General features: G+C 48.5%; 1 protein-coding gene across 4 annotated transcripts in view; it reads left to right on the top strand.

Moving 5' to 3' along the window:
• ephb2b (eph receptor B2b) overlaps positions 1-13,716 on the top strand; it is a 98,053-nt gene that overhangs the window by 41,103 nt on the left and 43,234 nt on the right. For all 4 annotated transcript variants that reach the window (XM_068314408.1, XM_068314410.1, XM_068314409.1 and 1 more), the window contains exon 3: positions 7,404-8,088. In XM_068314408.1, the coding sequence (XP_068170509.1) occupies positions 7,404-8,088 (685 nt within the window). The remainder of the gene's footprint in view (positions 1-7,403; positions 8,089-13,716) is intronic.

The following is a 13,716-nucleotide window of genomic DNA, read 5'->3' on the forward strand; positions in this document are numbered from 1 at the left end:
TTTACTGCCCCCCCACTCAGAGGACGGGGTGCCGTCAGTCGGGCTCCCCCCGGTCTGGCTGAAGGGTGTAGATGCTATGAAGGGTGTAGACGCTCTGGCTGAAGGGTGTAGACGCTCTGAAGGGTGTAGACGCTCTGAAGGGTGTAGACGCTCTGACTGAAGGGTGTAGACGCTCTGGCTGAAGGGTGTAGACGCTCTGGCTGAAGGGTGTAGACGCTCTGGCTGAAGGGTGTAGACGCTCTGGCTGAAGGGTGTAGACCTTCTGGCTGAAGGGTGTAGACGCTCTGGCTGAAGGGTGTAGACGCTCTGAAGGGTGTAGACGCTCTGGCTGAAGGGTGTAGACGCTCTGGCTGAAGGGTGTAGACGCTCTGGCTGAAGGGTGTAGACGCTCTGAAGGGTGTAGACGCTCTGGCTGAAGGGTGTAGACGCTCTGGCTGAAGGGTGTAGACGCTCTGGCTGAAGGGTGTAGACGCTCTGGCTGAAGGGTGTAGACGCTCTGACTGAAGGGTGTAGACGCTCTGACTGAAGGGTGTAGACGCTCTGGCTGAAGGGTGTAGACGCTCTGACTGAAGGGTGTAGACGGTCTGGCTGAAGGGTGTAGACGCTCTGGCTGAAGGGTGTAGACGCTCTGACTGAAGGGTGTAGACGCTCTGGCTGAAGGGTGTAGACGCTCTGGCTGAAGGGTGTAGACGCTCTGGCTGAAGGGTGTAGACGCTCTGGCTGAAGGGTGTAGACGCTCTAGTTGAAGGGTGTAGAAGCTCTGGCTGAAGGGTGTAGACGCTCTGGCTGAAGGGTGTAGACGCTCTGGCTGAAGGGTGTAGACGCTCTGGCTGAAGGGTGTAGACGCTCTGACTGAAGGGTGTAGACGCTCTGGCTGAAGGGTGTAGACGCTCTGGCTGAAGGGTGTAGACGCTCTGGCTGAAGGGTGTAGACGCTCTGGCTGAAGGGTGTAGACGCTCTGGCTGAAGGGTGTAGACGCTCTGGCTGAAGGGTGTAGACGCTCTGGCTGAAGGGTGTAGAAGCTCTGGCTGAAGGGTGTAGACGGTCTGGCTGAAGGGTGTAGACGCTCTAAATGAAGGGTGTAGACGCTCTGACTGAAGGGTGTAGACGCTCTGGCTGAAGGGTGTAGACGCTCTGGCTGATGGGTGTAGACGCTCTGGCTGATGGGTGTAGACGCTCTGAATGAAGGGTGTAGACGCTCTGACTGAAGGGTGTAGACGCTCTGGCTGAAGGGTGTAGACGCTCTGGCTGAAGGGTGTAGACGCTCTGGCTGAAGGGTGTAGACGCTCTGGCTGAAGGGTGTAGACGCTCTGGCTGAAGGGTGTAGAAGCTCTGGCTGAAGGGTGTAGACGGTCTGGCTGAAGGGTGTAGACGCTCTAAATGAAGGGTGTAGACGCTCTGACTGAAGGGTGTAGACGCTCTGGCTGAAGGGTGTAGACGCTCTGGCTGATGGGTGTAGACGCTCTGGCTGATGGGTGTAGACGCTCTGAATGAAGGGTGTAGACGCTCTGACTGAAGGGTGTAGACGCTCTGGCTGAAGGGTGTAGACGCTCTGACTGAAGGGTGTAGACGCTCTGGCTGAAGGGTGTAGACGCTCTGGCTGAAGGGTGTAGACCTACTGACTGAAGGGTGTAGACGCTCTGGCTGATGGGTGTAGACGCTCTGGCTGATGGGTGTAGACGCTCTGGCTGAAGGGTGTAGACCTACTGACTGAAGGGTGTAGACGCTCTGACTGAAGGGTGTAGACGCTCTGGCTGAAGGGTGTAGACGCTCTGAATGAAGGGTGTAGACGCTCTGACTGAAGGGTGTAGACGCTCTGGCTGAAGGGTGTAGACGCTCTGGCTGAAGGGTGTAGACGCTCTGACTGAAGGGTGTAGACGCTCTGGCTGAAGGGTGTAGACGCTCTGGCTGAAGGGTGTAGACGCTCTGGCTGAAGGGTGTAGACCTACTGACTGAAGGGTGTAGACGCTCTGGCTGATGGGTGTAGACGCTCTGGCTGATGGGTGTAGACGCTCTGACTGAAGGGTGTAGACGCTCTGGCTGAAGGGTGTAGACGCTCTGGCTGAAGGGTGTAGACGCTCTGACTGAAGGGTGTAGACGCTCTGGCTGAAGGGTGTAGACGCTCTGGCTGAAGGGTGTAGACGCTCTGACTGAAGGGTGTAGACGCTCTGGCTGAAGGGTGTAGACGCTCTGACTGAAGGGTGTAGACGCTCTGACTGAAGGGGTGTGATTTGTCCTCTGTCCCGTTGGGGAAGCCACTTGTTCTGACAGATTTCCCACCGTTGTGAATGGAGCGGTGGGGGTGGGGGTTGGGGTGGGGATGGGGGGTCTCTGCCTGCGTTCTTGTGAATAATTGATTGGCTCGTGTCAGCGGTAGAGCGGTGTTCTGGCTGTGCATCAGGAAACCACTTCAGCTCCGACCCAACAGTGTAATGACGAGGCGTGATAAATCCTGAGGTCTGTCTAAACAATGACGCGTTAAAGCGCTGAGTCGTGGCCCGAGTTCATACCTCATACTTACTGCCCTGCTCTGTTTGGACTCTTGGCATTACTTATTCCTGAACCATCAGACACACTCTGAACGCACCGTTTAGTCCAGTCATCTGGGGATCAAGAGATTCACCAGCATCCTGTCGTGTGTTTGAACACATGACTTCTAGACATCTGTCCTGGGGAGGTTGGTGGTCGTTAGTGGTCCTGATGAGAAGTTAGGTAGGGTAGGTAGGGTTGTACTTATGGTCAGTTTTAGGATGTTTTGCTTTGACCAACTGCTAAATGGGTACACTTCCCTGACTTCATGGGTATACTGGAAATCATGGTTTATTGATCGTAGGTTTAGTCGTATGAATGTTGTGCGAATGTTCGTAGGAGGAGATTGTAGCCCCAGCAGGACACCAGCTAACACATCACGTCAGTCAGAGGTTTGTGGGCTAGCCGGTGGATGTTCTCTCATGTGGGGCCAAGGTTTACACGTGTCTTCATGAAGAAAACATTAATGCTTATTTTATTCAGGATTGATCGCAGCACGTTGTTTGGTTTCTCACTCAGCCAGCCGGAGTGGCCTGAAGGCTCTGGACCGGTTTGCGTAGCATCACTATAGAGATACTCGTGTTCACACGGGGTTGTGTAGCATGTCCACCAGGATAGCACAACACCACAGAACAAGCCACGACTCAGCAAACCTCCGTCAGAGGGCTGCTCATAAACTAATGAACTCAACCTGCAGCACAGACAAACCGGGCCGTCCGACATAATCACTTTTTATTGGCTAGTAGGTTTCGTCCGTGGACGGCTGTTTGCTGACTGCTTACGTGAAGAAGCCTGCAGAACCCTCCGTGGTATCGTTGGGTTCACACAAACGATGCTGTCGTCACAACAGTCTGAAAGGATGCAACAACATGCTGAGATGGTTGTCATGACAACTGTCCTGACATGCCCTACACTGCACACCGTACACACCGAACCTTCCCCCGCGTATTTCTGTCTTATCCGGTACAAAAGTTTAAATTTGACCTTAACCTAGTTTTCTCAAGGTCAAGGTCATCATCTCATCTTCATCCCCTTGCTGCCTGAGTCGGTTGCTTTTTGTTCCACATTTCTGTCTGAACGGTTGTGGAGACATTTGGTGGACGAACGGAGGAATGGACACTGACATTACAACACATCACCTCTTTGAAGTGGGGGGTAACAAGAGGGGGGAGATGAGTGTTGGAGCTGCGTGAGCACAGCAGGGCTGCCCCCGCGGGCATTATGGCAGAAAGGGGAACTGCAGAACAATAGTCGGATAAGGCGTCACATGTTCGTATCTACGAATGTTCATAAGTCAAATGTTGGTATCTTGAACAAACCACCTTTACTCAAGATGTTTGCTGTAAACTCACAGTAAACAGCCTGCAAGTGAGGTCACAATCTGGATTATATTCCAGTTGACTGCAGGATGATTCGACCAAAGACCCAAGAAACCCAATTAAAACTGAACTTTCTGTTCTGTTCCACACCACTGCCTTCATGTCAGGCAGCACTACGAAGAACACCGTCTAAAGTCTTCTACAACCGACCACACATTACCAACATCCAGTTTCTTTACAGTTACAGTTAATCTTTATGTTGTAATAACACACGGGTGAAGAGGAGCGACGCTGCGTAATCCAGCAGGACCCGACGGAACAACAGTCTCGCTTTGGTTTCCATCATCATCCTCGTCATCTGCAGACGACTCATCGGCTCGAACTAATGCATCCTGACAAACCCCATCAGGGTTACCTTCACCTCCTGCACCCTGAACACATGACCACCATCACGCAGCGCTGCCTGCTAACAGCCAGGAGAAGGAGCTGTGAAAATGAAGACGTTTCTTCTAATTTCACACTCTGTGCTTGATCGTTAGGACCTTATTATACCCCATTTGCTTCCCTCCGATGGCTCTGATGAAAGTGGGGCAAAGGGGCCATGACAGGACAAAAAGAGGCCCTCCATCAAAACACATTTTGTTTGGGGTCTTTTTTGTTTGGCTCAGGCCCTTCCCCCACATGGCTGCCAGCCCTGTCCCTGCAGCTTACCCTGTCTGCGTCCCTCATTAGCCCCAACTCCCACCTGCCCCCACATTCAGTTGATGGAACTACAATTGTGTGACACTGTTCAGCAGAAGCGACAGACCACTCTGTTTTAATTGGCCCACAGCCTTTCTCTGCTCCCCCACAAGTGGGAGGGTCAATGGCTGCTCCTGAGCAGCAGGGAGGGTGTCTGCTGGTCACATGACACCTGGATCCTCCAGCCAGCAGGGGGCACTGTGGTGTGAACCACTGCTACCACGGCTACTACTGCTATTAGTACTACTACTACTGCTACCACGGCTACTACTGCTATTAGTACTACTGTTACTACTACTGCTACCACGGCTACTACTGCTATTAGTACTACTACTACTGCTACCACGGCTACTACTGCTATTAGTACTACTGCTACTACTACTGCTACCACGGTTACTACTGCTATTAGTACTACTGCTACTACTACTACTGCTACCACGGCTACTACTGCTATTAGTACTACTACTACTGCTACCACGGCTACTACTGCTATTAGTACTACTGCTACTACTACTGCTACCACGGCTACTACTGCTATTAGTACTACTACTACTACTACTGCTACCACGGCTACTACTGCTATTAATACTACTACTACTACTACTGCTACCACGGCTACTACTGCTATTAGTACTACTACTACTACTACTGCTACCACGGCTACTACTGCTATTAGTACTACTACTACTACTGCTACCACGGCTACTACTGCTATTAGTACTACTACTACTACTACTACTACTACTGCTACCACGGCTACTACTGCTATTAGTACTACTACTACTACTACTACTGCTGCCACGGCTACTACTGCTATTAGTATTACTACTACTACTGCTACCACGGCTACTACTGCTATTACTACTACTACTACTGCTACCACAACTACTACTGCTATCAGTACTACTACTGCTACCACCGCTACTACTGCTATTAGTACTACTACTACTACTACTACTGCTGCCACGGCTACTACTGCTGTTAGTACTAGTGCTACTAGTACTGCTACTACTGCTACCACATCTACTACTGCTATTAGTACTACTACTACTACTACTACTACTGCTGCCACGGCTACTACTGCTATTAGTACTACTACTACTACTACTACTGCTGCCATGGCTACTACTGCTGTTAGTACTAGTGCTACTAGTACTGCTACTACTGCTACCACATCTACTACTGCTATTAGTACTAGTGCTACTAGTATTACTAGTATTACTACTACTACTGCTACCACGACTACTACTGCTATTAGTACTACTACTACTACTGTTACCACGACTACTACTACTACTACTACTGCTACCACGACTACTACTGCTTTTAGTAATACTACTACTATTGCTACTGCTACTATTGCTACTATTACTACTACTATCACTACTAGTGCTGCTGCTGCTACTGCTACCAGGACTACTATTACTACTACTACTACTGCTGCTAGTGCTGCAGCTACTACTACTGCTACTACTACTGCTACTACTACTGGTACTAATACTGCTATTACTACTGCTACTGTTACTACAACTACTACTAGTACTACTACTGCTGCTGCTGCTGCTGCTGCTGCTGCTACTACTACTACTACTACTATTATTAGTGGTAGTAGTAGTACTCCTACTACTACTAGTTAACTACTACTAGTAGTCCCGTCTTACTACTGTCTCTTGTACGTGGACACCCTGACCAGGGACCAGGAGCTGATGGTTCAGGTTCAGGTGCTCCCAGGGTTGGTACGTCTCTCTGGCTGAACGTACGTACGTTTCCTGGTTAATAAAGGTTAGTCGAAGCATCGGTCTGTCTCCACTGCTTCGGGGGGAGCCGGCGTGAACCAACGGTGAATAATGAATAATTAGGACGTGGGAGTTCAGGACTGAAGCCGTTCTGATTAGTTTGATAGAACGCCGGTTTACAAGAGGGGCGACTTTCCTCTCCCTGCCCGTCGGTCTGTCCAAGTCCTCACTAAGTGGGACTAATCTGAGAAATTATATCAGCTGTGAAGTGGAGAGTGAAGGGGGGAGGACGAGTGGTGGGGGCTGCAGGGGGTGCAGCTGAGGCCTGCTGGCCCTGGGGGGTTGAAACAGGGTTTTCCTGTGGTGAGAAGTCTGGTTGAAGGTCGCGACCTGCTGGCTGGTGAGGGTGGTCAGTGTCTAAAGCTGGTTGATGGTTGACCCCAGGGAACAGACCGCTGGTTGTCGTACGATCAGGTAGAGCTCAGTGTGGACTCTGTACCCAGGAACGGAGCCCTCGGCTGTACGATGGTTCCGTGTTCTACCATCATGTCAGTAAACGTATGAGTCGAGTTGTGCGAAGTTCATGTCTTCTGTCCTCCGTCCTCTGCCGTAGAGAAAGCAGCTTTTGCAAAGCCAGGAACCCGTTCCAGTGCTGCTACGAACGTGTCCTATTCAGGTTACAGTAAAAGTAGGACACGCTCACCAGCACCTCCCCGCTTTGTTCAAGCCCCTTCTCTGGTGTTTCCTTCAACTGTAAGGGATCAGAGGTGTCCTCCACGCGTCACACGGAGACAGTAAAGATGTCCGCCAGGTTTCTCATTTTAACGCCCCAAAACGCTGAACTGGTAAGGAGCTAATAAATCATACACACAAGGATTCACACAAAGTTGAGCAGATTACTTGAAGTGTTCAGATCCTCATAAAAATGTTTTTGACTCCACATTAGGAACCAGCTCAACAGCAGTGATACTGAAGTGAAGGCGGAGACCATTTCAGGCTGACTTGTGCTTCACTGAATGAATCTGTTGCTCCAGTCCATCCACATGTAAATGTGTGTTTGTCTGTTCTTGGTCCACAGTGGGAGGAGGTGAGCGGTTATGATGAAAACATGAACACTATTCGGACCTACCAGGTCTGCAATGTTTTTGACAACAATCAGAACAACTGGGTACGAACAAAGTACATCCGCCGGAGAGGTGCGCAGCGGATCCACGTGGAGATGAAGTTCTCGGTGAGGGACTGCAGCAGCATTCCCAACGTGCCCGGGTCCTGCAAAGAGACCTTTAACCTCTACTACTACGAGTCTGATGCGGACACGGCCACCAGAACCTCCCCTGCGTGGATGGAGAACCCGTGGATCAAAGTCGACACCATCGCAGCAGATGAGAGCTTTTCTCAGGTGGACCTGGGGGGCAGAGTCATGAAGATCAACACTGAGGTCCGGAGCTTCGGCCCTGTGTCACGGAACGGATTTTACCTGGCGTTCCAGGACTACGGCGGCTGCATGTCACTGATCGCCGTTCGCGTCTTTTATCGGAAGTGTCCTCGTATCATCGCTAACGGGGCGTTGTTCCAGGAGACGCTCTCAGGAGCAGAGAGCACCTCCCTGGTGGCTGCCAGAGGTGTTTGCATCCCCAACGCGGAGGAGGTGGACGTACCCATCAAGCTGTACTGCAACGGAGACGGCGAATGGATGGTTCCGATTGGACGCTGCTTGTGTAAGGCCGGGAACGAGGCTGTGGAGAACGGGACGGTGTGTCGAGGTACGTGTCCCCCCCATCCTGACGCTAAAATACTGTCCACGTGTTAACAGGCAACATCAGCTGTTTCAGGGATCTGTTGGAACACATTGGACACCATCAGCTAGTGTGTGTGTGTGTGTGTGTGTGTGTGTGTGTGTGTGTGTGTGTGTGTGTGTGTGTTCACACACACGCATTCATGTTCATCTGAGCTGCTTAACGTTGATCGGCAAATTTGTATGGAAAATATTTTGGGATGTTCATGGCATGAATGGTTTTGCACTTTTCTAACCTTTATCTGTGATTGGATATAAATGTTTTTATAATTGGGGAGGTTTTTAAAGATATTTGGTGAATACTGTGACCTCTTGCTGAGGACAGGAGAAATAACATTAGTCATGTGACCACTGGTCATAGATTTAAACAAATCCCCCCAAAAATGATCTATGCTACAACATAAGATCAGGATTAACAATTCCTTTTCATCTAACTTTGTGGACATTAGTGTTAAATTCTTATTTAACACTATATAAATATATAGATATAAAGTCATGACTGTATTTTTCTATCTATACATTCATGCGCTGACCTTTTGTAGGGAAAACTCTTCCCCCCACCCTCGAGGACAAAGACGTTTTCAAAATTGCCTTCAGTTGAAATGTCCGACAGGCGAATCGATGGGGCTTTTGAACACACCGATGTACCCAGCATTTACCTGTACCATGCCCCGTCCTCATCTGGGGGGTGGGGGGTTGGGGGTGATTACACATCTTGATGACACAACGTGTCGCCTGCCGACTGGAGCTGCTCCAGCAGACAAACAAACCAGCCCACACCCCCCCTCGCTGCGCTGCATTCACTCCTATTCAAGCCTGTAATGGCGACACCTCCCCCAGTGTTGATGCGCTGGGGGGGCTGTGATAGGCGATGCCTCACAAACACTACCAGCCTTGTTCAATGACTGCTAATGAGGACCAGCTCCTCCTAAAGGAGATAAGTGGCTCCTCCTGTAGCACTGAACCCCCCCAGGTACGCTGGTCTACCTGTGGCTCCTGTGTGGGACGGCCTGCAGCGTCTCAGGACGTCCACAGGACAGGTCCTTGTTCTGAATGGGATTATACCAATAAATGTACAGCGTTAAAACCTAGTGGGTTAGTTTAAAACTAGTTGGTTAGAAACAGTTTAATAACCTAGTTAGATAAAAACCTACTTAGTTAGTTAGTTAGTAAGTTACAAACCTAGTGGGTTAGTGGTGTTGGTCATTGTTGAGTCTATCAGCACTGCAGGTGGTCTCCGACCTCCAGATAGTGGATGACATGTCTGGTCTGGATCTCTAGTTATCTGCAGATTCATCAGGTGAGGGGTCACCTGTAGCTCCAGCGTCTCGGTGTCCGTCCCCCTCTGATGGATCAGGTGAGGGGTCACCTGTAGCTCCAGCGTCTCGGTGTCCGTCCCCCTCTGATGGATCAGGTGAGGGGTCACCTGTAGCTCCAGCGTCTCGGGGTCCGTCCCCCTCTGGACAGCCTGTGTGTGATTCCTCTGCTTGGTTGTAATGCCGGTGATGATCACATCATTCCTACGAACGCGTTGCTCCAACTCATCCACTCTTTGTTGTCCCTGTTCCAAGACAACAACACGCCAGGCTTTTTCTTCCACATCTTTTCACATTTCGTTCCTCATTCCTTCCACGGTGTCTAGCACTGATTTCAACTTTTCTTCCAACTTTTCTTCCAAGTCCTCTGTGAGGTCACTCCTTAACTTTTCCATAGAAGAGAAGATCCTAGATTGTCCTTCATATTTTTCTGTCAGACTCCTCTGCTTTACTTTTGCTCTCGTCATTTGAATGTTGCAGAGAGTCAGTGAGTTTGAGTTGGAGAGCGACAACAGGAGACGGAAGGAAAACGTCTGCTCCCCTTGAGAGCCGGAAGGAACCACAGTTTATTCTGAAGACTAGTTAATTCCACTAATGTGGTCTTTAGACTCGCGTTGTCTTCTGTGACCGGTTGACGATGTAAGACGAGGTGTACCTGTATTCCTGATTTGAACACGGCACAAAGCTAACTTGCGGCTACTTCAACAAAATTAAAAGTCTGAGACACACTTGTAAACCACCCTCTTCCTTCCTGGTGACCTGATGCATTGACAGAATGTCAAAACTAAGAATGAAGAGAACGTGTTCTCTGACAGGCAGTGCAACGTAACGCACAAAGATGAGGGTTTTTCAGCCCCGTTCTGCTGTTGAGTCTCACTGTAAGCCTGTATTTTTAGCAGGAACCAGAATAAAACCATTGCAGTTAAACTGGATATCTTCCTGTGGTTCCCTCCATTGTTCCTGAGTCTTTCAGTGGGTCCACGGCTGCTGTCCTGTCATCTACTGAACGTCTGAAAGCTGAAATCAATACGTTAAACCACGGTCAGTCAGTGTCTTTCAACCGCCAGAAGTTGGATAATGAATTGATTTTTGAAAGACGTGCCTTTGCTCGGTGAAATTGTGGAGTAATGAAGCGATTTGTGAGAGGCTCCTTTGAAGGGTTTGCACAATATCATCTTTCATGGCGGGATTATGGAGTCAGAGACGGCGTGAAGCAGCCAAGTTGAATGATGCTATTTATAGTGGATTGTTAATAACACAACTGATGCTTTGTGCCAGCCAGTCCCTACCAAACGTGTAATTACACATGTAACAATTAAATCCTTGGCAAGATCTCTGCCAGTAATTTCACTGTCATAAACCTGTCAAAATATTGACGTAGAAGGGCTTCCTCACGTCTAATTACAGCCGCTGTTGTCTTACAAGTGAGATCCGGTTTCCTCAGAAGTGCTGATTGGTGGAACCATAGCAGTGCTGTGATTGGTGGAGCCACAGCGGTGCCGTGATTGGTGGAACCATAGCAGTGCTGTGATTGGTGGAGCCACACCAGTGCCGTGATTGGTGGAAGTTCTTGAAGACGTTTTGTCTCTCATCCAAGAGACTTCTTCAGTTCAGAGGGGGGCTGATAATGTCCCAGGCTGATAATGTCCCACTGGGTTTATAAGCTGGGACATTATCAGCCATCTCTGAACTGAAGAAGTCTCTTGGATGAGAGATGAAACGTCTTCCAGAACTTTCTTAACGTCCAGTGGATCGACTCAACAGCTTTTGGACGTCCACTAGATGGAGCCGCGCTGCTCAGACAGTCATGATTGCATTCATGACTTCCTGACTACCTCTGAATGGCCCCTGTTGTTATGTCAATGAGCCATTCTGAGCCTCATCAAGGAAACCTGATCACTTGATCACTTTGCCATCTTAGAAAGACGTCAACATGCATATTAAAAACCTGACATTAAAAACTGGTTAAACTCATTACAGTGGACCACTCAGTGCCAACAGAGTGGATTATTTCCTGATCTGAAGTTCGAAGCAGATATTTAAGCTCCGACGTTCGTCTCCGTTTATTAATTAATTATTGTTCCGATCGATCGGTAGTCCAGTCGGAGGTGAGGTGCAGCTATTTGCTTCTGTGTGTCCTCAACAATTTTTAACTAGTTTTTAATGTCAGGCTGATAATTTACTGTCAAACGTGACGCTGTTTTACTCCTAGAACTGACTAATGTCGGTGTCTCACCGCCGTGAATCTCACCGCACGTCGCTGCAGACAGAATACACAAGCCTGAATGCCCCCCCCCCCCATAGCTATCAACTACATCTGTAAATCAATGCAGCGCACACCAGACACCTTTGTCTAGCAGTGACTGCTCTTGGAATTACAGAAAAGGCTGGAAGTTCAGCTTTCAGGGTCTTTATTCACCTTTAGTCCAGTTTCTCCGTGTGTTTGCGCCTTATAGTGCGGAAAATACGGTACTATTATTATTATTATGACTGGTCTTTGGAGAGCGTACTTGTTTATTACTGTTCTTTGGAGAGTGTACGTGTTTATTACTGTTCTTTGGAGAGCGTACGTGTTTATTACTGTTCTTTGGAGAGCGTACGTGTGTATTACTGTTCTTTGGAGAGCGTACTTGTTTATTACTGTTCTTTGGAGAGCGTACTTGTTTATTACTGTTCTTTGGAGAGCGTACGTGTTTATTACTGTTCTTTGGAGAGCGTACGTGTGTATTACTGTTCTTTGGAGAGCGTACGTGTTTATTACTGTTCTTTGGAGAGCGTACGTGTGTATTACTGTTCTTTGGAGAGCGTACTTGTTTATTACTGTTCTTTGGAGAGCGTACTTGTTTATTACTGTTCTTTGGAGAGCGTACTTGTTTATTACTGTTCTTTGGAGAGCGTACGTGTTTATTACTGTTCTTTGGAGAGCGTACTTGTTTATTACTGTTCTTTGGAGAGCGTACTTGTTTATTACTGTTCTTTGGAGAGCGTACTTGTTTATTACTGTTCTTTGGAGAGCGTACGTGTTTATTACTGTTCTTTGGAGAGCGTACGTGTTTATTACTGTTCTTTGGAGAGCGTACGTGTTTATTACTGTTCTTTGGAGAGCGTACTTGTTTATTACTGTTCTTTGGAGAGCGTACTTGTTTATTACTGTTCTTTGGAGAGCGTACTTGTGCAGGATGAGTGTACTTGATGCTGGACAGGCTGTTTGAGGGGTTGGTGCTGCGTTGCTGCAGGCGACAGGTCTGCTTTGTAAATGGACTACTTACAGAATTTTCTGGTTGATAAGACTTTTTTCGTTCCCCTGGGCAGCTGCTATGCAAATAAATTAGTCAATATAATGAGCTGTTACACTCTCCTCTTGAATTCTGCTGAAAGGTACGCTTTGACACGCTTTCATTTCTCCGTCTAAGAACTCTTGTAAGGAACCGGGTTCATCCAGAGGACTCGTGTCTTTTTTTACCGTCCCTTGAAAGATGAAAGGCGTAACACCCTCCACCAGGCTAATCCTCATCCCTGTTCTAATATTCATGCCACAACATCATCCTGTGTGCAGAGGTTTGTGGGTGAGAAGACTCTCATCCTGTTCCTCTTTCTCCGTCTGATTTCCCGTGGTTGATACTGTAGCGTCTGTAGGGGTACTCCATTAGTATGGAGAGGGAGGTGTCAACCAGCTAATGAGAATAATGTGGGGGTTTTCTTGTGTGAAAAAATAGCAACGGCTTCCTGTCACTCCACAGCATGAGTTATCACGCGGTGCTGGGACATCAAATTAATTTGATATTCCCATCATGGATGCCAATTAGACTATAATCACTGAGAGTCTGTTTATTACAATGAAGGATTCTCTAATTCTGTTTAACTGTTTGAAGCGGTTTAAGACTGTCCACCACCTGCTGACCGCCAGAAGAAACAGCGCCCCCTTGCTGAGCATCGCTTTGACTTTGGCCACGGCTCCACCTATTAAATACACCACTGTTTGTGGTTTTATGTTTAACTCCCCTCCGTCTAATCGTTTTATCTCCTGTGAGAGAGAACTACAATTTATAAAATAACATGAAGCATCCTGGAGTACTTGATGAAGATTGTCTTCTTGAAAGAATGAGGCTTTCAGTAGTGAAGTGGAAAACAGTTGGAAGAGCAGTTAAACACCATTTACAGAGAGACTAATGTAAGAAGACAAGTAACAGTCAGACACTGTCTACACCAGCTTCACGAGAAAACCACGTCCCTGCTAAAGTCCTCTGCCCAAGGTGGACGGTCTTGGGCAGAGACCGTCT

This window comes from Antennarius striatus, chromosome 5 (genome assembly GCF_040054535.1).
Source record: "Antennarius striatus isolate MH-2024 chromosome 5, ASM4005453v1, whole genome shotgun sequence".
Classification (NCBI taxonomy): domain Eukaryota; kingdom Metazoa; phylum Chordata; class Actinopteri; order Lophiiformes; family Antennariidae; genus Antennarius; species Antennarius striatus.